Source organism: Pseudoliparis swirei, chromosome 11, assembly GCF_029220125.1.
Source record: "Pseudoliparis swirei isolate HS2019 ecotype Mariana Trench chromosome 11, NWPU_hadal_v1, whole genome shotgun sequence".
Taxonomy (NCBI): Eukaryota; Metazoa; Chordata; class Actinopteri; order Perciformes; family Liparidae; genus Pseudoliparis; species Pseudoliparis swirei.
The window spans coordinates 14,356,367-14,383,788 of NC_079398.1; the positions used below are offsets into that span (position 1 = coordinate 14,356,367).

The following is a 27,422-nucleotide window of genomic DNA, read 5'->3' on the forward strand; positions in this document are numbered from 1 at the left end:
TTGCCATGAAGTCATTTGAATTGTCAAGTACACATGTGTATGTAGTCACAGAAGTATTTATGTAACATACATAACTTACACTCTCACTCCTCATTTGACCTGTATCTATACTTTCCTTTGGCCCATGTGACTGCAAGCACGCACTTGCCGGTTACGGCAATGATGTCAACTGGTTGCTTCACCTTCATAAGGTCAGAGAACTAGCACATTTCTTACATTCTTGCTCCTGCCGTCTCTCGTTCCCTAAACAAAGACCGGAGTATATCTGTGTCCCAGACATAACATTAAGCAGTGATCGTTTTCCCCTCACAAGGTGGTTGTTTCACCTCAGTGTTTGAGTTAGTAGCACTGTAATTATGTCAGAATCTACAGCTGAAACACAGGTTGTGACATTCCTCTGCCAGCTGGAGATCTGCCTGTAAATCTGGCACCTTTACCTGGGGAGCCTCCCCTCAAAGCGCACAGAAACCGCTAGAACCACCGATGTGACGAAAATATTAGTTAACGAAAGTATAAAATAATTACATGATTATCTCCCTTCATTCTGGATCTCTAAATTGTGATAATATCCCGTCTGTTCATGTCAAACACCTTGTGAAAAAAAATGTAACTACCAAGTACATTGCTTGTAAATATGCACATTTACCTACACTTCAGTTCTATTGGAAGTTATATATGAGAACCAAACTCACTCACACATAAGCACATGGCAGTTCCAGTTCATCGACATGACAAATGTTTCCAGCGACACCCACTCAGAGTAGTTTATGAACAGGTAGAAAATTGGATAACAGCCTCGCCCTGTATTCATTTACTGTAACCGCAGACCCTCCGAGGCTCACTAGGTCTATGGTCTCAATGATCCCACGTATGAAAGGGGAGATTACACCAGGCAGGTGTTGTGGGAATGAGAGGGTTCTTTTAGGTTCCAATTCTCTGAGGAATTCATCATCTTCACATAGATTTTCAGATTAAAAGTTCTGAGAGATCCACTTAACGTTCCGCCGGAGCACGACAGGGGTGAGCAAGTATGCCACTTATAATTGTCAAACGAGCTGGTGACCGTTTGCTCCGCAAGGTCACAGGATCCCACGGCGGCAGAGAGGGATGGAGGGAGAGTGAGAAGCCCAGAGTTGGGCATAAACCGCAGCCAGAGGATTTGAGCAATGACGGCAAGGAAGGGTCTGGGGCTGAGTCATGAGGACTCTCGATGCCAATCGAACCCAGACACCTCATGTGTCATAGCGGTGCTTTTAGAACGGGTAGATGTATTTGGTATGAGAAGTAAGTCCATCTATCTATCCATCTATCTATTTGTCTATCTATCTATCTTTTAGACTGGCTTGTAAAATGTTATCCATGTTTGATTCGAGCTCCTAAGTCTACAGCTACGCTAGCAATTCTCTGAGGCTTTACTGGGGCCCCGCGGTGCTTTGAGCTAAATGCTATCGTCAGCATGCTGCCACAGTGCTAACATGTTGATGTTCAGCAATAAACCAAAGTATTAGAAACATTATGGGGTTATATAAAAAGTTAATACCAAAGTGCTTACACTTTATTCTGAGGGGAACACAAATGTCTACAGCGGATTTCATGGCAATCCATTGAACAATTGTCAAGACATTTGACTAACTCACAAATATGAACCTCATGGTGGAGCTGAAGGAAACGTGGAGGATCACCATGAGCATTACGATACATTCTCTAGGAACCAAAGGTGCGTGTGCCAATCCATCTTACAGATGTGTATTGGTTATGTTCAGATGTTTCATTGCAGGTGCGCGTCAGTAGATGTTCATGGTGCTCGTCGGTAGAGAATCACATGGCAATCATTTAGATGTTGTTGAGAAGAGTTGATGAAACAAGTATGTGCATCAGGTGCAGGGCTCATCAACACTTCATCAAATTAAATCAAATCTCATGTGCTTTGGCCACTCATGAAGACAATTTAGAGAACTTTCATAATACCTCACAGAGCAGTGATGTGAATATGTATGTCTATTCTATACTGAAGAAGGGCTGAAGTGCAGAGCTCCCACCGAGCGGCGGAGAGCTGCAGAGGCCTGAAGAATGTGGCACCGCTGCTAAGAAGTTGTCTTCGGTCGAACTTATCTGGAACTATTGAATCCCGCCTCTGAAATGATGTTTTTGTGGTAACCATTTTCTCACTTTGGCTTGTATATCTGGCCACAGGGACTATGGTTAAAATGTAGCCTTAGCTAGGACTGACACATTTACCCCTGGGTTGATTAATGTGTACTGTTTAAAGAAATGGAAATTCAAAGAATATGGAATAAATCAAAAACCGCCTGTCGACGGATTTGAAAAGCACAGACTCAAATCAAAAATAAGTTACATGCCGCAAGCAATCTGCCCCACATTCATATATGTCTGCACACAACACATGAGTATAACTCAGGCATTAGAACTGCTCATGGGATGACCGACATCTGCTTAGATTTATGTCCTCTCCCCATTACCTCACAGAAAACAGCCAATTCACAGACAACAAAGACAAAGTGGAGTACCTACCCCTCAGGGCTGGTTGAACCCACTGAACCCTTCAACATTCAAGCAGAAGGCCGAAGAAGATGGGAGGGGAGTAGAGGGAGTGGGAGTGTGTGTGTGTGTGTGGGGGGGGGGGGGGGGTAGTTTCGTATCACTGCTTCTGTGATGACTCTGCGAGGTTGAGAGAAAAAGACAGCAGGAGACCTGACGACGTCAAACACATTATTGTAGATCTCACAGAGAGAAACGAGTGAAGGAGCAATGAGGTAAAAGAGGAGTCAAGGACAGAGGAAAAGAGGGGAGGACAACATTGATAAAAACATAATGTTCAGTGTTTTTGTAAACTAGAGCTGGAAATCAGATCTGAACTCTTGCAGAATTAGGTTATTTTTCTGTTGGACTCCTCCAAATGTTTCCGAACTGCTTCTGAGGTCCAAACACATGAGTGAATCCCCTTGTATGGCAATAATGGAAAAGAGGAGTAGTCATATCTGTCGATTATTACCTCAATACCCAGTATAACTCTCCGTTTATTAGGAAAATCATTTTGTTGCTATGTGTTTTGGCTGGATTTCTGAAAGGTTTTGGTTCGTTAACGCCTCCTTCTTGTGTACCTCATTTTTGGGACTGCTAATATAAGAAAAGTTATGATTTCATCTGCTCTCGGTTTGAAATATCCTAGTTTAGTAGATGTCTGAATGGTTTTGAAACTCTTTCAACTGTCATATGCATTGCCATTATACCGCCTTATTCTCTCATTCCTCACCCCCTCCACCACCACCCCCCTGGCCTGGATCTGCAAAGTATGGTTCAGTCCAGCACCATGTGCTCACAGATAAGCTAAGCAAGGGCGATAACCAGCACTGTACACTGATCCTCAGGGAAAAGTCCCAGAGCACATCCTGGGGACTTGTAATCAGGTGGGCCGCACGCTGTCCTCTCCACATGCACTCAACACTCCACATCACACTCCACATTCGGCCGCGTGCCGCCCTCAGCCTTGTATCGCTGCTGCCGGTGAGCTCACCTCCAAACCATCATTCACACCTATCTACTCCCCGGAAACACCTCCTGGCCACCAGCCTGACACGTCACAGCAGGCGGGTGTAAACCAGCTGCATGTGGAGCGGATAGAAGCACTCGAAGCAACGGGGCCAGATGACAGAGAGAGGTCATCCAATCTCTGGACCAGATCTCACACACCGTGACACCTCCGTTTTATGGAGCCAGGGAGGATTAAGCCCACCTGGATCTGGTTCCACAAGCCTCCATCACAGTCATCACACCACACAGTTCACTGTAGAAGGACAAGGACAACTGATGCCTCTCCTGCTGTATTTTCCTGTGACTCCAAGCGTCATTTGCACACATAAACTACAGTTGTCGTCTCTCAAATGCCAAATTCATGCAACATTTTGACGAAGACCATATGCTTAGAATGAGTCTAATACGGGTTTATTCTTGTTTAGACCCAGTTATTGTATTGTTGATGATCCCCTGCTGCCCAACTGAGAGAAAAATATCCCCTTTATGATCCCCCAGTGTTTGCATATCGAATTACTAGTATAGATAGATCGATAGGAAGAGGACCGTGAGGTGCTGTGGTGACCTTTCAATTGGCAAAAAACAACCCCCTGGCCCATGATAGCAGCGGGCCCCTGTTTGAAAGCCCATTGCCCATGCAGGCAATAGGTCAGTGCCACTGGGCCACAATCTGTGCAAGTGAATGGAAACCGAGGCTCTCCAAGGTCCTGGTCTGATCTGTCGTCAACCAACATTGGGTGTCCCAGCCAGCGGTCAGCAGGTCAGCCCATTTGACAAGAGCTTTAAAGAGGGGATGGAGGGAGGGGGGGAAAGGGCTGGAGCTGGAGGACAAGAGCCGAGTTGTGTTGCAAGGGCTGATTATGCGTGCCGTGGGGCTGATTTCCTGGATGTTGTGTTTGTGTTGGAGCGGGTGGATCCAGGCAGATGTTGCAAATGAGGGAGGTGCTGTTGTGTGTTGTGTGGGAAATCATCCCGGATGACTTCTAATTGTTTTTTTGAAGAAAACATCTTTTGAAAATGCATAATATTGGACCAGCTTCACACTTTTGATGCATGATTTCTATTAGTGTGTCATTTACTTTCCAGTAATTCTTATTAGTTGCTCGGAGCCGGCCCCAAGTGTTACCATCACACTCGACTGCCTCTGAAGACTCTCCGTGATCTGTCACCGTGGGAAAAAAATCTGTCGGCTTTGCTTCTGCTCACTTGTGCAGCAGAAAAGGGGGACAAACCTTGTTTTTTGTTGTTGCTTTCTTTAGGTCTTCAATGTGTGTGGCACTGACACAATCAGCCTCCAGCTGTGCCCACTGCCCCCCCCCCCCCCACACACACACACACACACACACCATCCATCTGCCAATGTAAGCACATAAACACTGCTTCAACAAACACAAGATGACCTATTGACTTTTGAAAAAAAGCCACCTACATACACAGTCGGACACCTGCAAACACAACTAAGCACGCATTCACCCACGCACAAAAGGTGAGGCTGTGGAATAACAGACAGCATGATAATGTTTGATCATGAGGCTTTGACAGACTTTATGGCTGTATTGTTGAACAGAGGTATAGCGAACAATTAGGGGGTTGGTGACAAGAGCCCTGCTGTAAATGCACTCTGTGGCACACAAGATATCATCTTAATGAGGAAGGGAGTGTCTACTCTAGACGATATTGTATTCTTATTTTATTACCATATAGACATAGTCATAATGTAATATATAGTGTGACATAAAGCAGGACTGGAAATTGAGTAACACTGCTTTGTTATGATTTTTAAGTATTTAAAACAATATTTTCAAACCAATAAATTGCTCTCATCCGCAAAATTGCAGGGATTTACAGAATATGACGCAGAAAAGCAACTCGCATGCAAGCACTAAGAATTGCGTCATTGCGCAACACGGAGGCGACACATCAGTTCAAATCCTCCCTCCTTTCGCTCCCTGTGACTGGTCGGTGCCCATGTCAGTCAGTGGGAGGGGTGCACCGCTAATTTCTATATGCCTGTATGACAATGTGAGAGTCAGATTGCGTTCTCGTGCGTCGCTGTCAGCAGCAGCAAGCCTCACTGGACATCAACAGCCTCGCTCCTGGATTTGTTCCTCAGATGAGACGCGCGTCTACCTGCCGACACTGAACTGTGAGAGCCGCAAAGCGCATCCGCACACTTCCAGTCTCGTGCTCTTGAAGTGTGTTAAACAGCGCGCCTGAGGGACGGCGCGTCACACACCTTTAAAAGGAAGACTTTTGCAACTTTATAGTGAGCTCACGTGGTTGATCCTCTGACAGAAGCGGACTATTTCTCTGGGAAACTTAACGGCTTCTTTTTTTTATACATATTTTTGTTTTTTCAAACATGTTCAGCAAGTGCTCTGTTGTGTTATTACATGTCCTTGTTCTGGTGCGCGCGCTCTCGGCTCACGAGTGCACGCCGTGTAATCTCCGCACTTGTCCTGGCAAAGCCCCGCACGGCTGCGAGGCTGGCGGGACACTGGCCAGGGATCCCTGCGGATGCTGCGACCAGTGTGCCCGGCTGGAGTGGGAACCCTGCGGCGGACAGGACTGGGCGCACGGCTACTGCGCCCTGGGGCTGACCTGCGCCTCTGTTAACAAAACAGGAGCAGCACAAATCCCAGAAACTGGAGTATGTAAAGGTGGGTAGTGTCATTTTTATGAAATCATATAACTTGGGGTAGTATTGAAAGACTAAATCTGCTGCTGAGTTGTTTATCAGTGTAATGAAAAGAGCTGTAGGTGTCAATTAATTTGGAAGGCAACCGCCCTCTTCCTTTAAGCGGCTTGAAGGCATCACTATTCAAATGTCAGTTAAGTCCTGACTGCAATGACTGTGTCAGTGTTTACCTTGTCCCTGGCTGCCTGGAGCAGCTCCCCAGGTCTGAGGGGCTCTCGGCTGCCAAGAGAGGAGTTATGTTCAACTGCTCTTTCTTCTCCTCAAAGCTTCATTCACTCCGCTCACAGCCATCACAATGCGGTTGGAAGCAGTGATTTGGCACTAGGTTACACTTCTGCTTTAGTAAGTGCTGTGCTCTTTGCTTCACATGGCAAAGAGGCATACAAAAAGGCAGTGAATTGAAATAAGTCAAAAATGATGGTTTGAATGAGTGTGAATTGTGGATTGAGTGATTACTGCCTTTTCTAACATGGACTCTGTTGAATCCAAACTGGAGGATGTGCTCATTTTATGCACAATTTTAGCAACTTTCTGAATGTCAAAGTACTGTGTGGGGTGTCAGGTTCCTCTCGGTGAATGCAGTAAGTAGCAATGGCCTTCCCCATAGGCACAAATAACCCACCCACCGAGCCCCTCCACCTGCACTGTGTCCAGCTGGTTTCTGGATGATTGAGATGGACTGACGGGGCTGTAGGAGAGAGTAGGCAGCTCTCAGTGGATGTCTGCATGGCCTGATCCGGCTCTCTCACCATCCTTCAGTGGGGTGGTCCAAGTCAGGGCTCCAGCAGGGTCTTCCGGGGGTCCCAAGTCCAAGGCCATCCCAGGAGACCTCCTGTACGGCTTCGGCTGGCGCCTGGAGGACAGCTCCTCGGCGAATTAACAGCTTTGGAGCGAGTGGCAGACCAAATGGCTCCTCTGATTGCGTGCTGCCTCTTCTGGCTTCAGGGGCCTCGAAGCACGCTGCAGACCCCTAAATCAGACACACGCACACACACAATCTCAGTATCCTATAGGTGGGGGTAAATCAACACCTCCCAGTGTGTTTTAAGGCAGGCTGCTGGAGTCTGATCCCAGATTTCCCTCTGCAAGCTGCAAGAGTCTTAAAGTGGTTAGACTCGCAATCAGGAGTAAGGGGTACTTGTTTCCTCCTTCTGATCCCCTGCTTTTCTGCTCACAGTTTTGATTTTCTAGGTGGTCGGAATCTGTTAGTGTGGAGGCTCAGCAACCTGTGACAGATGACATATTGCATATTATCTGAGGGGTATACCGTGGTAATGCATCATCTTGTTTTGAAACTGTTATTGTTGATAAGGAGTTAACAACTTCTTTGACTTGCCGTCATTATTAACTTTATTAAACTGCAATAGAATTGAGCATTTATTTCTCCGGACCTGGAAATATAATTTAAGATCTGGAATCTAAAAAAGAATCGGAAATCTGCTGGAGATAAACTGTTAAGTGTTGAAGTGTTTAAATCCAGGCATTTATAGAAGTATAAGAACCAAAAAGGGTTGTCGTGTCCCATAAATAATACCTGTTGCATTAATATCAGTTATTCTCATCAGGGAATTTGTCTGTGAATCAAATGTTGCAGCTGCAGACTGTATGAGTCTGTCAGGCGTCTTGTGAGTACACTGGCACCTGCTCTGGGGCAAATGTATCTGTCCCCTTCTCGTATTTGCTTCAGCGAGGTGAAATCATTCAATCTGTTGCAAAATTATTTGTTTTGATGCTCTCATTGTATTCTCATTGTCTGCCCTCCCACACAAGTTTCCACTAGCTCCAGAGGCACTTAACATACCACGTAACAGAACGTCTATCTTACATGGACGCAATGCCCACTCGCATGCCTTCTATTTCTCCCTTCCTCCGGTATTATCTAATGTTTCAAAGACTTCCTTTTTAGCTCACTATCAGCCAGAGGGCCTCTAGAGGTCAGCTTTCTCATCCTGGCCCTGGATGCCAAGACAAGTAGTCTCAGTTGCTAAGAGAGGAATCCCCCTGGGATGAAGCCATAGACCTTGGCTAGAGTCATGCCAGGTCAGATAATAGATATCATGACCAGACCAGACCTGGGTCAGACCAAAGGTGGGCTAGGCTGAGGCAGACCAGCTTAGAACAAGCTAGGCTGACAGGGGTCAAGCTAAAAATGAGTTAGTGAGACAATGTCTCTAGTGTTCAGCCTGTCATTCATTGTTTTGACTTCTACCTCATTTTCGACGTGCCAGATTTAGCACTCCACAAAGACAAGGCGACCATACCACCACCACCTCAAATGAAAATACCCTCCCAGGCACAGGAAAGCCTCGGAATGGAAAAAATGTGTAGCTGAGAATCATTTTAAGGTGAAAGGAAATCACAGGGAAAGTTTTGGTGTGGTTCTATTCAAAAGGCTGCTTGTGCTTTGCCAGTGTCGCTGGCCGTCTGGGAGACTGTTAACACACAGGCTGGCTAGAGGTAGTGTTACCTTTACTATCGTGGGCATCACCGAGGAGTCCTGCACACAACCAACCTCAACCTGGGGAAAGAGTTTGCTTTCTTCTCCCGTTGATTCACTTCAACGGTACGATTCATTCCAGAAATAGTCCCACTTTTTCTCATCGTGAATCATCTATTTTAAATCAAGATGGATACACATGTTGGCTGTGTGATGATTTACAGCATTTAAAAACAAAGCCAAGAAATTCCATTTCTTAGCAGTCACTTTGAGTCATCATGTTATTGTTTCTCTGAATCCTAACTGAGGATGGAACTGATTTTAATTTTAAGAGGCTTTATTTCAAAGTCTGAAACTTTTTCACTGGACCGTTTCTTCTGTTGGTGGAAGAAGAAAGCCAGAGTATTATGATAAGCTCCGATCACGCTTCCACACTGTTGATTGAGGCCTGGGAGCTAAATGCCTGGCAAAGGGTTACTCGGGGTTACAGTTTGTCTCCTCCCGTTTACTCTGCTGCCACTCTTAGTGGGATCGGACAACTGTGAAGGAGGGTAATTTGGGGGTGCAAATATGGGTTTATTCATGCATGCATGTGAAAGGAACACTATGGGCAATGTGTACGCTAAGACACATTACTCTCTCGGACATTCCTTCTTGAAGTGAAGTTGGATCCAAGTCGGGCAAAGCCTCGAGGTGCCATCTCGCCAAGGCGAAGGAACAATAAGTTGTGCAAGTGGCGTCGGTACAGAGGAGGCGTCCCAGCGGCCAGCAGAGATGAAATCCCTGGAAGGGCCCCATGCTTTGAAACAAAAGCAAACAAATGGGCTCAATGGCTGAAGTAGTGTGGCACGGTGAGGACGGAGCCCAGAAATACACTAGTCCCTTCAGTAATGGTGGTGCCAGGGCGATGTGTTGCAACCGAAGCTGGAAGCTGGCTAACCCTTGTGTACTTTTGGGGAAACAAATCACGGATCTTGGCTCATTTGAGCTTGCGATGACGCTTTCTCTGTAAATCCGCCCAATGTTTCTTTATTCCCAGTTAAAATAGACAAACCCCAGTCCAAGTGAGAAGTTCATGATCTCCCCCCACCCTAATGATGCCCTGTGTTCTCTCGCTCGCAGCGCTCCCTGAGCGCCCAGAGGCCGGCCTGGAGGACGAGCGCTGTCCCCTGATGACGGGCTGTGAAAGAGCCGGAGGTCAGTGTGTGTGCGATGCCCTTCACACCTGCCTGGGCTCCTTCACCTACCCGGACCAGGAAACCTGCATGAAGGCCAGCAAGTCAGGTGAGCCCTGTTCCCCCATCACACACGTATGTTAAAACACTAATGCATGTGCACACACACACACACATAATCTGATGAAGAGGGAATAATACTGTCCATTGAGAAGAGCTAATCCATAACAGATGTGGCTCTAAGGTGACTAATGCTACTTACATATCAGAGTGATGACACACACGCTCAGGCTTTGTGGAGTGGTCCCCCACTAACCCTTGAGTGGTGCCATTGTCTGTGACTCATTGATGACTGTGGTGTGTGTGTGTGTGTGTGTTTCCACGGTGGGATTTCAGAGGGTCGAAGGCACGAGCACCTGGAAAGAAACCGGGAGAAGTATGTGGGACCATCCAACCCGGCCTGCATGTTCTCTGGGTGTAACCTGACCTCCGAGGGCTGTGTGTGTGAGTCTCAGAGCTGCCACCACCACTTCGCCTACATCAACCGCAGCCAGTGCCAGGAAGCCGCAGGTAACCTTCACATGACCTGCAACTAGAACATGACAAAACACACGGCAGCATTTATTCATTTTCAATTTATTTATTGTCGAAATGTGCAGATTTATACTCAAGTCTGAAGTGTCTGCAACTACGAAGATATTTTTTAACAGGATTTTATCATTCATAGCCCAAGTATAAACATTGATATAAAGTATGGTGCAGCTCTTGTACAGATCACACCTCTGAGTGGAACGCATATCTCCTTATGTTCAGCCCATTATGTGTGACAGGAAGCATATTGCCAGCGACCAATTGGAGCCATGTGACTTTAAAGGTAACCACCTTTCATATTCAGCAATGGGCTTTAAAGATCAAGTGCTTAAGACTGTGTGTGTGACGGATCTTCCTGAATATTCATAACGAGTCCCCGGGAAAGCTGAACAGGCACATCGCATAAAGCACTGCACTTCCCATGATGTCATGCACAGTGGGAAAAGTAAAAGGGGGAGGAGGTTTAGGGAAAAGAAGAGACAGATGTAATGATAGGAAAACAAGAAGGAAAGAAGGTGGGAATCTGACCGACAGAGTAGCAAAACCAGGAAAAGTCTCAAAAAGCTCCACAGATGGATGCTTTAAGAAAAAAAGAGGGAATCTCTCGAACAATGTGTGACAAACCGAGAATGTGTGTTTCCCGCCACGCTTCACACCCTCCCTGATTGACATGTCTGAGTGCAAAATGTTATTGGCACAGAGAGTTTCCTCATTTGGACTGTGAGGTGTCTGGTAGGGAGACGGCGCTAAGTGGCTCCTCCTGACTGGCACTTTGACTGGCAAAATGGCACACGACTGCTACCGAGTGAACTCACTGCACCTCTGAGTATTTTGGGTAAACTTCATTTTACCGAACAAGCAGGATGCCAAATCCTGAAGAAAAATGGCCCGCTGCAGTGGTGAACAGATGAAGTGTAAAGCCTGTGACTGTAACTGATTTTACCTCCATGCTGCTCCCCTTTGATGCTCTCTTTGAAACGTACTGACATTTCAGACAAAGGACGGCGATTAAGACGGACGAAACGGTGTCTGGCAACATATTTGAGATTACTTAGTCTGCAAATATCACAACATTTACACTACAGCCGCGTGGATGTTCTCCGTCGGTATGTCGCACAGAAAGTGTGTTCGGCAAACACGATATTGTTTCGACGTAAAATCATGAAAGCGTTACAGTGAAAGGTATACCGCTGGCTCCCCGTTGTGTCACTCCCTCATCGACAAAGCCGGCGGTGACGGTTTAAGCTCACACCGGCGAAAACTGTAAACAACATTTTTCAACGGCTTTCTCACTGCAACACAGCCGCCCTTCTGATGGCCCCTCATTAACTAAGAGACCAGGATGTGTGTGTGTGTGTGTGTGTGTGTGTGCGTCTGTTATGTCTGCAAGTATGCACGCGCATGTGGACAGATGCACACACATGGTTCAATATAATCACGCCTGTGTGTGATAATTATCTTGTTTATCTAGATGTTCCCGGCAGACATTTCCCCTCCGTCTGTCACCAGTGTGAGCCTCCTCTGCGACCACACCCGGACTCGCTGGTTGGGATCTGATTCGCTCAGTGCTGGTGTTCTCCATAGAGACTGCGTCCATGAACCACTCCTCGTCTTGAGACACAAGCAGTTATTAAGAAGTGTTAGCATGCCCTGCGTGTGTGTGACAGCAAATGTATCCTCTAAACAGGAAAGCCCCACTAACCGCCCTTCACACACACACACACACACACACACACACACACACACACACACACACACACAGCAGACCTTGTGTCCCAGCATCAGTCGGAACATAGATTCTCTTCTCCAATAAGCTCACACATGGAAATGGTTTGACCGGTCACGTTCTCTCTGTGACTCACTCAGTGGTCTTGTTAGTTCACCCCTCCCCTTGTGACACACTGTGATCTGTTCAAACTCAACATTTTCTCCGCTCCACCACGGCTGGTGTTCAATCTCCTGACGTCGCTTGGTGTTGTTTCAGCGGGATCCTGTTCTCTGCTGGTCTTCAAGACGCTGATGTAACTTGGCTGCAAACGTTCAATCAGAAGCAACAGACGTAATACCCCCATGACTTGGAAAGAGGATGTGATAAGTAGGAGAGAGGGAGGGGGAAGGCAGCCGCAGGAAGATAGGAAATCGCAAGTGAGGCCAACCATTTTGTTGAGGTATTTGCGTCAAGCACAGGCCCCAGGGTCTTGGTAGGGTGGTGTTCGGTAATTTTACAGTCGAAGATGGTTTACATATTTCATTTATGATAAGGTTCCAAAGTGCTATGTTAAAGGAATTCCCCTGCTGTTACTCACTGACGGGAAAAAAGCCATCATTTTGGAAGTGTTTAGGTGATTCATACAACTGGCATCGCTTAATACTAACAGTTGCTCAGAAATAGTGACCGTTGAAAAGCCAAGCAATGCAGAAGCAGTCAGGCTGTCTGCTCTGACAGCGGGGATAGAAACTGTCCCTCACAGGCACGTGGAAGTTCACCAGCGGTTCACCAGACGGGGAAGCAGTGCCCGGTGTGCATGGCACAGACTGAGCTTGTTCCCACAAATCTTCCCACCTTTGCCACCTCCGCCCGGCCCCTCTGTGCCCTTGTGAACGGGCTGTTAGTTCTGCTTGGCTGCAGCCTCTTTGTGGCAGAGCTATTACTGGCCAAGCCAGACCGCCGCCGGCTGGCATGGGGCGCGAGACGTCTCAGCGCTGTGTGTTTGTGTGCCGTCTGCGGAAGCCGCGGTCCCCCGTCGTACCCTGCAAGCTGCTCGTTTCCCAGTGTGTGCCCATTTGTATGTGTGTGGGGACTGGGGAGTGATTTCAAAGAGGGAACAAAAGTCCTGTGTGGCGAATGAGACAAAGAAGTTCCCTTAATGGCATGTTGGGAGAGCTGTCTACCCGCTCACGGCTCATGGTCTGCGGGTAAACCAAACCAGCATTAGCCAAGTCACACACACACACATTACGTCTCAGACCATTCTTGCACGTCCAGCTCGAACCCTCACTCATTCACTACATCTTGACCTCAGACCCCAGACCCATTCCGACTGCTTTAGTTCCCAGTTATATTTCATCCGTCATTCTTTTCTCCTGGAAGGGAACACATCCAGACATAACTGCCTCATCCACGATGTATTCAACACCCCGGGTCTCCTATACACTTGGTGCATGGTTTTGAACTATAGTGTTGCTTGAGTGACAGTAAATAAGCCAGCTATTCAAGTATGTCTCCCCCGTGTTTCACACAGGATTCTGTTAGACGACAGTGGGTGGACCTCAGACCCTCTATAAGGGTTCTGGGAAGGCTCCACGAAAGGATTGTTTTTTACATTTTACACTCAAATGCATCAATGTGGTGCACGATGAGAGCATCAAGAGGCCAGTTTAATGAAGAACGTTGCGCTCCTGTAAACAATAGTGCACTCTTGTTTTTGCAGTGGTGGAGCGTAACGAACGACATTTAGGCTTCTTAAATACTTTCGTAAAACGCTGAGGTACTTGTACCCTACTATTTCTATTTGATGTGACTTTATACTTCTAGTCCGCTGCATTTCAGAAGGAAATATTGTACTTTTAACTTCACTGCAATTATGTGACAATATTACTAGTTATGCTTTTTTTAGTAGTAATGAACACATTAATGCATCAACAATTATAATCCAATGTTATACGCCTATATTCAATATATTATTTTAAATTGGCCATTCTGCATAATAAGTATACTTTTACTTTTGGTGCTTGAAGTATATTTTAATGCTAATACTTTTATTTTACTTAAGTAACTTTTACTCCTGAGTATGTTTACACTATGCTGTAGTAAACCATGTAACAATGAAAACCTTGGTTGTATAAGTATGAATGGTGATGCCGCTCACAAAGCATGGTAACCGGGACGCGGTCATTGTTTTAAGACGGGTTGCCGGGCTCATTCCCTGCAGGGAGCGGGCACAGCGAGTGCTCAGTTCACGGCCCCTGAAAGTGGCTCTAAGGATGCTGTGACGCTGACCCGGTCATGATCCACTCTCACGTTCGGCGGCAAACTCGAGCCAGAGGAGGAAATGTGCGGGTAGAGGGCCAGCCAGCCCGCCTGTTGAGAATTGTAAAAATATGTTCAGTTTGTTATAAAACTATGGCGAAGCAAAATAGACTATGGCGGGTCGCCACAGTCTAAGTAATTAATGGGAAAGGCGGTGCCCAGTGCTTTATGTTCAGTAACCTGGAGCAGAGTAGACTCATGTTGTGCCTGATATAACGATGAACCATGCCTCGTGTTGAGCACCAAAGAACTGGCGCTTCAGTAAGACTGAAGTCCCTCGCGCTCTCGGCCATTGGCGTAATCTTATTGTCCATCTGACGGCAAGGGAAGGGTGTGTTTCAATGGAATGTCCACTCGCTGTGCACACACACAAACGCATGAAGAATCGACGTGCAAATGTGCACCTACATGTGGACATGTGCTCATTACCTCACCCAAACATGCTCATTCACAGCTGCCAGCGGTGTTACTCTGAGATCAGGGTTTTCATCTGCAAATATTTAGCCAAAGAGCGCGAGAGAGAGCGAGGCGTGCAGGCAGCAGATGCAAGGCTGCCGGCTGCTGCGTGCCTTCGCCCGTCGACCTCATGATTCTAACCATGATGTTTCGACCTGGTGACCCCGCCGGTGCCTTTTGGCCCGGACCGCGTCAGACGTGCTCCTGCGGTCCTCACACATACACTCGCACACGCCGATAACCACCGGGGACAATGCTGACTCTCTCAGCTCTCGCTGCTGCGGGCGACGGGCCACAGCTTCACGTGAGAGACGAACCCTGATGTGTCCCTTTCGCGGAGCAACTTTATAAAACCTGAGGACAGACCAGAAACCCACGGAGGGCAGCTGGACTGAGACAGCTTTGTTCTCCGCTGACTTGCCTCCAAAGCCAGTCAGTGAACAGAACTCACATTGTGCGCATTTTCCATGAGTAAACTCAGGCTGTCAACACAGCCTCCTCTGCATGGCCGAGCCGCTGTGGTTTAAGGAAAGACTGCGCTCCTTGTACCCGGCTGGAAGAGAAGAAAACCCCATTTAGATAGGTGTTTTTTACTTTATTCAATGAGCTGCTGAGATGCCAGAAATATTCATTGTTAACAAAAGAGACCTCTCTGTGGTAATTAAGCAATTTCCGTATCCCACCTCTTGCAGACCTGTGTGTGTGTGTGTGTGTTTTATTGCTGGTTGTGCACTGAGGTCAAAGGTTTTCCATTCTTTGCTGTAGGCCTACAGCCGTTGTTGATGAGCATATTGCCTAATCTGCACAGAGAATTTATCAAGCATACCAAATCCGGCCTTTTGTGTTTGTGCAAACTGGAGTACGGCCACCATTGTGATACCAAGATTGTTTCTGTGGTTGCTGACTCTCTAATTATAACCATTTATGCTCAGACATAGAACACAAACAGCTCTGGATAAAATCCATTTGCTGCTGACTTTTCCCATCCTCTCCGTCTGCCTATTGTGCGTATGAACATGCCAGCTAGAAAATTATATTAATTGGACCTGCAAGGGCTGGACCATTTCCACGGATGGATACAATTCTATTCATTTGAATGACAATGGTATGTCTGCCAGCTGCTTTTCCCAGCACACTCTAACCCCCGTCATTATCACAACTGAAGGAGTAATCAGCCTTCTCTCGGACACATACAATACATAGAAAGTGTTTGTCGGAGCAGAACGTTGTGGAAGATCGTCTCAGGGCATTTTCTTTAGCTTCAAGCAGTGTGAGGTTTTCATATGCAAAACCAGTCTTCAACTGAGCAGCAGCAGACTCCGTTAGACTTTATTGGAAGTAAAACATTCTCCAATCAGCGCTTCCAACTGAAGTTTATTTAACTCCTGCTTAGGAATTAGGCCGAACCCGTTAAAAGGGTTGTAGCCTCCCTTAATTCAGGGGTTTTCCCTTCATTTTCTATGAGACTATTCAGCTTCAAAGTTTATCAATGAGAGCCTTGTGGCGGTCCTCACTGTTCCCAGGTTGCTTGAGTAAACAGTACAGTACAGATACCTCACACTCCTGCTCTATTTATCTGGAGCCATAAAAATTCAATATTTCCCCTATCCTCAGTTTCATCCGTCAGAAATGTTACCCCGCCCACCAAAATACAGCAGACATAAGATCCTCTCCTCCATGTTTATTCTTGCTCAGGTAGGCATCAACCGTCGGCAGAAGCATCAGGTCTTAAAGAGCTGGAATGGTTGACAATATACAGTTTGAATTAGAGGTCCGACTCTGGAGTTGAGGACCGGCAGAGCAGAATCATTATCAGGGCATCAGTAGTCTGAACCCCGAACTGCTCACCGGTTCAGTTTCCCACATCTGATGGCAAAACCCAGAGGGATCCATTTACAGGTCTTCACATGTCAGGGATGAGGCACATCCTCTGAGAGACTCGTGTTGCACTGTGGAGCCAAGGCCTGTCTGGGAAGGCCATCAAGAAAACTCTGCTTTACGACCAAAAGCCCAAGCGCTGTTATGCAACCTCAGCCTTTATCAGTCTCTCTCCTCAAGACCCAGATGCAAAGATTGTCAAGTATTCCTCATTTAGTCATAACTACATGTTTAATAAGGCAGCCATTTGTTGACACATTTCCTCCTTTAGTTTTAACTAGATAACCAGACGTTCCTCTTTCTCATCCATCATTTCTGCACGAGTTAATGTTGCCTTCCCACTCTCACTCTCAGCTGTCAAAGTGCGACCAAGTGTGTATCTACTGTGTTTTTAGCAGGAGATCTGGGCAATTGCTCAGTGATTGACAATTATAGGACAGGACATGCATCTGCTCTCCCCAGCCCTTCTCTTCAGCACTGTATACATTACAGTGACACTGAGAACCAAAATAAACACATCCCTTTGGTTTGGGTAATCCAATCGTTGTAAGGTAGCTACTGTTCTCATACAATGGCTGCACAGAGGGGCGCTCCACTTTTCTTTTCCTGAACAGGCTCCAAAATACACCCCTGAGCCCCATGCCCAGATTTACAGTACCCTTGTACCTCTTTTCCCTTTAACAAGGGGTATCAGAGCCATTATGTTGGCTCTGGCAAATGAAAAGACAAACACATCCTGGTATGCTAAGTGAAGGGGAGATTCTAAACTGGCAAGAAGAAAAGCTCTGCTGAAGGTTGGCTGGTATTAATGACTGGTTTTAGAGCGTGAGAGGCTGTTTGGATTGTGAGCCTGGCTGGGTGGGATCAGAGGCCCGTAGACAGGATACGCACAGAGCCTTGTCGTGTCTAGAGCTCCGCGCTCACTTCTGACAGGAAGCTGTGAGGCTGAAGTGGGGATCTGATGACTGCACACCGTTTGTGTTGGGCGACTGTGTGAACTCAGCCTTTAAACGGCTCGAAAGTGACTCAACCGACACTACAAGAAGCCCCCCCCACACACACACACACATGCGCACACATGTGCAAGTAAAAGAAGAACGCTCCCTCCTCTTGGAGAACAGTGTGGGGACTGTCAGAGCCTACAGCAGCGGAGGGTGTTGTCTTACAAAGGAAGAGAAACTATTAAAAAGATGCAAACGCCATGTTCCTTCCACGAGACCGTATGCAACACACCCACCTGTGTCCTAATGTGAACGTGCATCCATGACTGTGTGTTTCAGAGGAGCTGAGGTGTGCCGGGGTGACGTGTCCTGCTCCGCCAGTGCCCTCCTGCCCTAAGGGGTCTGTCCTGACCAAGAGTTACACGCCCCCTGCTGGTTGCTGCCCCTCCATACGGCCTCAGTGCACTTGCGACCTCCGGGCCTGCCACAAGCCCCAGTGCCCGAGCGGACAGCGCGCCGTGCCGCTCAGCCAGGCCAGCGGTCAGTCAGGAGACTGCTGCGATGTCTACGAGTGCCAGAAAGGTGATTGCACTGAACTGCACATGACACGATCCGCTCTGATTGGTCTCCCACTGGGGGTAGCAACGGCACAGTCGGTGTGAGATTCATCGCCTTTGAGGAAGTAATTATTTCCCCTTAGAGTAAGGCTTTCCTCCCTGCTGACCTAATGTCCACAGATGAAAAGGAAAGTTGCTGATTGGATAATTACTGTTGGGCTGTTTATCCGGCCGGGCCACTGCCTACGAGGGTTCGGACCAGGGTTCAAAGACATTTCTTAAGGGGTGTATCCACAATATTTCTATTGCCTAAATGGATATGAAATATAATGGGTCTTTTAAAGCAAATTGTGGTATGAAGTACACTCTTGTACCATTTTCTCACCTGGTGAGAAAGAGACAGGAAATGAAAATGCAGGAGAGGGAGAGAGGGGGGGGGGGGGGAATGAGAGAGAGAGAGAGAGAGCTCAGCGCTCTCTGACGTGGCCCAGAGGCAGCCAGGAGAGTCAGGGAGGGGACCGGTCGTATTGGTCGGTTTACTCTGCGCTCCCAACAACTATTCGCTGTTTTACCAACAGAACAAATTCCCATTCTGGCCCCTCCACATGCATAAATGAGTGCCGTGTCCCGGAATTAATGGACTTAACGAGCCCAGTGACCAGAAAAGTGCTTAGGCTACACATTTGCTCAACAGAAGTGCAGTGTCAAAGCGTTCCTGTCTGGTCACACGTCCAAAGGAAAAAAAGGTTCAACAGTTCATTGATGGGAATGCTTTTTATGTGCTCCAGTCTGCCAGTGGGGAGGGTAATCGAGTCCGGCAGGCCAGCGGGGGCTGAATGGCAGCCGCGGGGGCCATGGGATCAGTGTTTTGATAACAAGTGTCTGCTGCTCTTTGGGCGGGGGCTTGATGCCCTTTGTGCTGCGCTACCGTGCGTTAGGCCTGCATGACTGAGCGACGTGTCAGAAAGCTCCACAGACCGGGACACGGCCAAGGACACAAACTGGGCCCCCTAGTCATCATCCCAGTCCTGCAATGGCCCCCATAGCACTGGCTAAAAATACTGTATCTTATGCATATTAAGTCTGGGTTGCTAATGCAACGCCCTTAAACACGACCCCCATTGTCCATCCGCTCAGGCATGGACCGATGGACTTGTTTCCATTGCCCACTTGGCCGACAATCGGCTCTTTCCACTGTTGGCTGGAGAGCGGCTGTATCTGAGTGTCAGTACAAACCTGGCAGCACCGTCCTGACCTGAGGTCATCAGATGTTACAGATGTTCCTGTTTGGTTCCGTGTAGCCGTTGCGTGCTGTTTATCAACACTTTGCTGGCAAATATGCCGCATGTGTCCCCTGTAGTAATCCCTGGACGCAGAGTAGGTTCAGGACTGCACATGTTCTTTTGAGATTTACGCCGGTGTTGAGCAACAAGGCTGAGATCACCACACTCAGGTTCTCAGGGGGCTCAGCTTGAGTTTGTTCTGAACACGCAACACTGTTGTCCTCTGACATTGATGAGGGATTGTTGTAACATAAGCTTAACATGTATTCCTACATTGTCTTTTGATATTCATAGCTGATCAAAAGATCTAGATTGTATTCTTTTTGTTAGTCTTCTCCGGGAAGAGTCATGTTTCCCACTGTGGGTTTGCTTCATTCGGCTGTGTCAGTTATGAATGATTTAGAGAAGCTTAGCGTCAATGTTTTATGGCCTCTCCATGTCAATTCAATTCAATTCAATTCAGTTTATTTGTATAGCCCAATTTCACAAATTACAAATTTGTCTCGGAGTGCTTTACAATCTGTACACATAGACATCCCTGCCCCAAAACCTCACATCGGACCAGGAAAAACTCCCAAATAACCCTTCAGGGGGGAAAAAAAAGGGAAGAAACCTGCAGGAGAGCAACAGAGGAGGATCCCTCTCCTAGGATGGACAGATGCAATAGATGTAATGTGTACAGAAGGACAGATTTAGAGTTAAAATACATTCAATGAATATGACAGAGTGTATGAATAGTTCATAGTAGGCATATTCCACGATGGAGACCTCCACGATCCATCAGGCAGATGGCGGTGGGGAGGAGGAGGGGCAGAGTCTCAAAAGGCGTCTCAAGTCTCAACAGGACAGTGTGTGAGCAGGAATGACGAATTGACCACGACCCATCCATCAGATCAGGCAGATTATCTATGCTGTCTCATCATAGGGTGACCCACCCCGACGAAAAAAAAAAAAGACTTCTTCCGAGAAGCAGAGTTAGTTGATGTGATTGAGAGATGAAAAAATCATCCTTAAAGGAGAAAAAAAAGAGGAGTAAGGTGCTCAGTATCTCCCCCCGCCCGCCATTATACTATAATAGCAGCATCAAGGGGGCCCAGGGCAAACCTGATTCAGCCCTAACTATAAGCTCTGTCAAAGAGGAAGGTCTTAAGTCTACTCTTAAACGAGGCGACTGTGTCTGCCTCCCGGACTGAAATTGGAAGCTGGTTCCATAAAAGAGGAGCTTGATAACATTCTACTTTTTAAGACTCTAGGAACTACAAGTAGTCCCGCATTTAGTGAGCGTAGCTCTCTAGTGGGGCAATATGGTACTACAAGCTCCTTAAGATATGATGGAGCATCACCAATCAAGGCTTTGTAGGTTAAGAGAAGAATTGTCCAATCCTCACCTCAATTTAGAGAAGACTGAACATCACAAAGCAGGACTGCAGGAATACTGAGAGAGGAAGAGGAAGAGGCAGAAAGAACTGAATGGAAAAAAAGAGAATAAATGATCAACAAATTGTCCCAGCTCTACTTTAAACTTAGTTGGCCCACCTGCTTTGAATCAGAGTGCAGTGCTGGTTGTCGGGAGTTGTCTGCGTTTAAAGGTATGGAGTACAGATGCCGCCTCTCATTAATAGAAACTGCTGGCCCAACATCTGCCTGCATCAACATCTGCCTGCATCTGTGCAATGCATTTACTCTCCTAACTAGTGCAGCTACCCCTCTGAGTCTGGAGACTTTCTTACATTACCACATTCAGTGCGTTTACATGATGGTATAATTCTAATCTTGCTTTAGTCGGACTATGCTATCTTTTGGGGGATCTGCTGTTATCCCAATATACATGGCAGTGAGTAATTCGAATCATTGGCCGAAAGCATGTCATATCCGATACGATAGGTGGCGCTGTTTTCATTACAACTCGTGGTGATACAGCCATTTCCGCTTGACCTCTTCATCACTACAAACAACAACCAACAACAACAACATCAACATTTCGAGAAAGATGGCGAACAGAGAGCAAGGCGACGCTACATCCCTCTACTGTTCTTGCATGATGTTAATAGTGACATTATCGTCTCTTTCGACTATTTCGACTTCCGGGTCACGACATGGGAGGGAGGGAGGGAGGAGGGCGGCGGGATCTCAAGCATGCGCAAAGACGCAAAGTCCAGTTCCTAATCCAATTCACCGTTACATGCCGCGATAGTCGAATTATCAACCGGATCGGATCGAGTTATCCAGGGGTGTTAATCGGATCGTAGTCGGACCGCACATAGTCGAACAAAGGTGTTTACATGAAACGGATAATTCGATTTCAGTCCGACTAAGCCAGTTATTCGAATGCATGTAAACACGGTCAGTGCCTCACTCCCCTAATGTTGGAGAGGATTTGATGAGAAGTTGCTGTGTGTTTTGTCGAGATCTTAGAAAGTTGAGTCACCTAAACCACTGCGGCTCTTTTGACTCTGTAATCTAGTCTCACGTTGAGATGCTGTAATCTTCCTGCTACTTTTGGTGACAAAACTACCACCATTTGTTTTGAATAACTCTGACAATTGCAACTTGCGTACAGATATTTATATACAGATTCTGCCTTTAAAGACCATGGGTCCAATGAACTGGTTTTCCTTTACGCATTTTTTGTTTTACTTTGGTTTATTTGAGAAGGGACAGGGCACATTTATAAAAACATCTCTGTAAATGTGCCAGTTAGCCAAGAGGCTATTTTTCATCTTTAGTCCCGAGAGGCAGATGTTACTAAACAAACCTAAAAACAGAGATAAGATTACATATATAAGGTTTATACGATATTGACGCTATTGTGGGTGCACAAACTATGAATAGAGTGAGAATATTAACATACGTAGTATCATCATTCAGAGACTGAGACAGTGTCAAGTACTAACAGGACATTCTGGTCTTTACTGGGCCTGTTTGTAAACAAGACCAGACCTTGGTTTTCCAACAGCTCTAACTAAGTTCATTTTATTTCATAGTAGAGGGAACACAGCTGAAAGAGGTTCATCGTGCTTGGATGCTTTTGGGAAAGGCCGGTCGGAGCATTGATTCCCTCCACCTGCCACCAGCACACGGAGCCCAGTTTCTGCCAAAGCCTCAGACCCACTACTGTTTTCTTTTACTCGTCACGGCAAGAGTTCGCCTCCTTTTCAAGACGAGATAGATCCCTGTGAAATTCCTCCGCATGGACTTGGCTTGCTTCATTGTCTGATAAATGCCATTCCACCCCACAGGCTTAATCCATCAGTGTCTGCCTCAGCACCGGTTAGTTCAGATAAACACTTCCATGAATAGCAGAAAAGGAATGGATGTGTTTATGCATTTTTAATTGATAGTATACAGCTGTGATAGTCTCTCACTAATCAAGCTTGACAACTGTGATTCAAAACTGCAATTTTCTGATTTATAGTCTTGAGGAGAACATCCTCAGAGGTAATCATTCCACAAGTGTATAAATGCACCAATGGACACATGAGCGGGTAAAGGGTGGTATACATTACCACACCTACGTGTTACTGTAAAGGCTGTCAGCAGCCGACTGATTCCTCTTTTCCGTGTACTTCTCCTCAGTCTCTCCCAAGTGTGTCCACAATGGGAAGGAGTTTTCTGAGGGACAGGTGTACCGCATGGACCCCTGCTGGCTGTGTCAGTGCCGGGGAGGAATCTCCTTCTGCTCCAAGGCCGAGTGCGCTGAGCTGGACTGTGAAAACTTCTACATTCCCGAGGGCGAGTGCTGCCCTGTCTGCATAGGTACCCACGTATACCTTTTTATGTTGTTCAAATGTGGCAACTTAATTCTTCACTTTGCAAAACGTTACACCATTGAAACTGTGATATTCTAAATGAAGCTATCGAGGTTTACGCTACGGATAATGTGGAATAGACGAGAAGCCCTGTGTGGTCAGCTGAGTGGAAAGTTGGTGCCAGTAGAGGGGATATCACCATTCAACATGCCCAACACCTACATCCAGTGACCCTACTTTAATGGCTTCCTCATATAACCAGTTTTCCACAGTTGTTAACATACCTGGCAAACAAGACGCACACTAAAGACCCAACCAGGGATTCATTTCCACTGGGGAGACGAAGGAACATAAAAACTCTCTTTCAGAGTGTACAGCTCGACTTTGTAATATCTGGTTCGGGCTTAATGGAGGCGATCCAATCGCAAAACACATGTGTTCAAAGCCAGGTAGGGGGCTCTGATATGCTCACTTGTTAAAAACGGGCTTGCAACGCACATGGCACCCACATTACAGTCTGCCCGAAGCCAGTGGATGGAGACGGTAGCCAGTTTTAGCCTCTGGCCACTTGGCTACAGTTGATTGGGCGCATGAGCGCGAGGGAAGAAGACAAAGAGCAGGACGGCAGAGGAGATTAGGGCAGTGTTGGAGCTACACCTGGAATACGTACATGCATGTAGATCGGTATTGAAAGCTTTCATCTTCTCCTCATGGAAAGCTGCTCTCACTTACTGCTTGTTCTCTTGATTAAGAGATGTATTTAAAGCCACCTGGTTGAAATTAACTAATCAATACATTTTACAGGAGATTAAATTACTAGCAGACAGGTGTTCTGGGCAAAAAGGCCAAATTAACATCAGCTTAGCGTGTTAACATAGTGCGGTATTTGTTATCTTAAAAGCCAGATATTTTTTGCTATGAGTAGACCTTAAAATGGTAAGTGAATGTTTTTGGGCCTGATCGAGTAATGGGAACACAAAAAATAACAATAATCACCACTTTAAATAAATAGTTTTCTAATGCATCCCCCAGCTTCATGGAAGTGAAATGCAAAAATCCTGAAGCAACACTTTAAAGTTTCAAAATAAGGGTCATAGTACAGCGCAGATAAAGAACAATGGATCCTGGCGAGGTTAATCACTGCCAGGTGGAGGAACTTCAGCAGCCAAAACTCAGCTGGGATCAGATAAGGCAAATAGGACCCCCCGGGCACAATACACAGCACCCATTCTCCCTCTGACACACAGTCAGTAAGACGCACCAGACTCAGAAACACACATAAATATCAACACGCTTTGGGTTTTACATTACATTACATGTCATTTAGCAGACGCCTTTATCCAAAAACTACTTAATAAGTGCATTTTCAACCCTAGTAAAAAAACAACAAACAACATACATAGAATTTAACATTTTTCCTCAAACTACAAAAGTGGTTTCACACTGACACACAGAAAAAATGCTGAAACCTCCTTCTATAATAAACAGGGTAACACAAACAATTAAAACTGTTTATAGTAAATGGAAAAAAGGGCTTCCACAGACGGGCTCAGGCATCGTACGCCACCTCAAGCTGAGCACAATGGCCTCACATACTGGCTTTGAAACTGTGCCAAAATAATTTAGCTTTCAATACAAAGTGCTTTCTTTCGCTGCCGACCAAAAACTATCGAAGACCTTCAACCTCAAGGGTCACGGCTGAAACTCACACGGATGAGTTGGAGCTTTCAGTCAAAAGGTGAGCGGACACGCTGGAGACCAGCCGTTATGAATGTCATCACCCTTTATGTTTCCACAATGATCAAATCTCTCTCAGGATGACGTGGCAATACCCTAAAACATGTCTTATTTCAACTTAAATCCCTATGTACTTTCTCGAAGCCAGGGGCCTCTTCCCACTTGTAAATGTAGATTAAACATCTATATTCAACAGCTCTTGGTGACAAGCCAGTTTCCATATCTGGTTAACTCCCGCGTGGAGTATCCTGCTTCCTTCAGTCCACTGTTAATCAAATTACAGTAGAGGATGCAGCACTCGGGTTTAAATACAATTCATAGCCAAACAAAATTATACATGATTTTGCTGATAATTAGAGAATTCCTCTTCTATTTTTTAACCTGAACCAACAATTATGGTTGGGCGATATGGAGAAAACACAATATTTTAGAACAAATACCTTAATGATGATACTTAAGGGTGACCATTGGTGCTTTTATTAAATATTTGCACGATGGGATTTTTAATAAATATTCATCAGTAATGTGGATATAATGACTAAGTGGCAAATGACAGAGCAGCTAGATCATTCTTGTAAACTCAGAAAATCAAATATTGCTAGTATATAATAAAGTGCTTCTACTCAATACTGAGGAAAGGGTCTAAATACTTATGACCATGGGATATTTCAGTTTTTCTTTTTTTATAAATTTGCTAAAATTTCTACATTTCAGTTTTTTCCATGAAGATGGGGTGCTGAGTGTACATTAATGAGAAATCAAATCAACTTTTTTGATTTTAGCAAATGGCTGCAATGAAACAAAGAATGAACAATTTAAAGGGGTCTGAATACTTTCCATGGCGGAAAATATTTTTCCACGGAGCAAAGTAACAGAGAAAAGCCACGCCCCCTCAACGACGCGTATGATGGGGTTAAACCACAAACAGTCGGGCGAGTAAACTCACGCGAGTAAGCGCTGTCAATATATATATATATATATATATATATATATATCGATATACCAACCCACAATGTGTCTTTCTGTCCACTCAGATGTGGAGTTGCTGTCGATGGAGAGCACGAAGGCCAGTTGCTGGGTGAATAACAAGCTGCGAGCCCACGAGGAGCAGTGGAAGGAGGACGACTGCACCTTCTGCCAGTGTGTGGATGGAGAACCACACTGCACGGCCATGGCCTGCAAGCAGAGCTGTCAATACCCCGTCAAGATCCCCGGAGAGTGCTGTCCCTTCTGTGAAGGTAGAGAGTCGTGTTGGCCGTTTATATTATTCCTATTTAATGCACAGCTCAGAGCTTAGAGGTACACGTCAGCCCACATACCACATGTCGGAGGCTTTTGTGGCCCCGCAGCTTCGCTACAGAGGCCGTGTCGGCATGGGCTCATTAAAGAGGAGGCCACGGAGCATTCTTCAGGCTGCAGGGTTCTTTGTGTTCCTTTATTACCCCCTTGCCCACAAAATGAGACCCACCTGTGTGAGCGAGCCCGCGCCGCGTTTTTAACGCAGTCGGCTGCGTAATTGAAGTGGATCCTTTTTGTGTGTGTGCGTAATTAGTTACAGCTCATTGGGCTGCTCCTCCCACTGAACGTGGCAACCGGCGTTTGACGGGGATAGCGACGGTGCTATACCGGTGCGTTTCAAACTGAACTCACTTGAGTCAAGAGGGCCGGGCTGTCTCACTTCAGACCAGGGCACACTCTCTCGTCTTCACCGGTAGTCCCCGAGCTCAAGCATGCATTTTAAGACACATTCAACTTATTAATGGGAGACGGTTCCAACCAATGAGACGGAGAGGTGTAACCCCCCCGACAGTGTGACCCACCCTGGTGTAATTGCTCTACATTTATCTGTAATCACTGTTTAGTCCAAAATAAGAGCAGTGTAAATACGTAGCTATTACAGTTGGCACCAAAAGCATCGATGAGGAAGAACGCCCGAGGGCATCCGAGCACACACGGATAGAAAGAGAACAAAGAGAAAGTCATAAAATAAATCACAGCTTGTTCTTTGTATAATGTTGCTCTCATGCAAAGTTCTTACCCTCCATCATCGCTTTTGTTCCCTAGAACCTTCTTACGAAACAGTTAGCCCCCTGCTATGCCCTCCCCTGGAAAACTGCTCCTTGGCAGGGAATGACTGCCCCTACGGCTTCCAACAAGACACGAATGGATGTCTGCTCTGCCAGTGCCTCAACAGTAAGTTCCCTTTCCTCTCTTAAAGGGTTAAAGACTGACCCGAGCATGGGTCTCTTCTGACATGCTGCTTGTCTTGTCATGGTGGACATACAGCGCTGTAGTTACCCGTTTGCTCATGCTGATATCAACACAAGTTGCCAACCGC

General features: G+C 46.3%; 1 protein-coding gene across 1 annotated transcript in view; it reads left to right on the forward strand.

Annotated features, from left to right (window-relative positions):
• The first annotated feature begins 5,569 nt into the window (after positions 1-5,569).
• The window catches only part of crim1 (cysteine rich transmembrane BMP regulator 1 (chordin-like)), a 35,495-nt gene continuing 13,642 nt past the window's right edge, over positions 5,570-27,422 (forward strand). Inside the window, exons 1-7 of the mRNA XM_056425606.1 lie at positions 5,570-6,212; positions 9,810-9,971; positions 10,259-10,432; positions 18,098-18,340; positions 23,175-23,354; positions 26,119-26,322; positions 27,149-27,277. Coding sequence (XP_056281581.1) covers positions 5,915-6,212; positions 9,810-9,971; positions 10,259-10,432; positions 18,098-18,340; positions 23,175-23,354; positions 26,119-26,322; positions 27,149-27,277 — 1,390 coding nt within the window. The 5' untranslated portion in view covers positions 5,570-5,914. The remainder of the gene's footprint in view (positions 6,213-9,809; positions 9,972-10,258; positions 10,433-18,097; positions 18,341-23,174; positions 23,355-26,118; positions 26,323-27,148; positions 27,278-27,422) is intronic.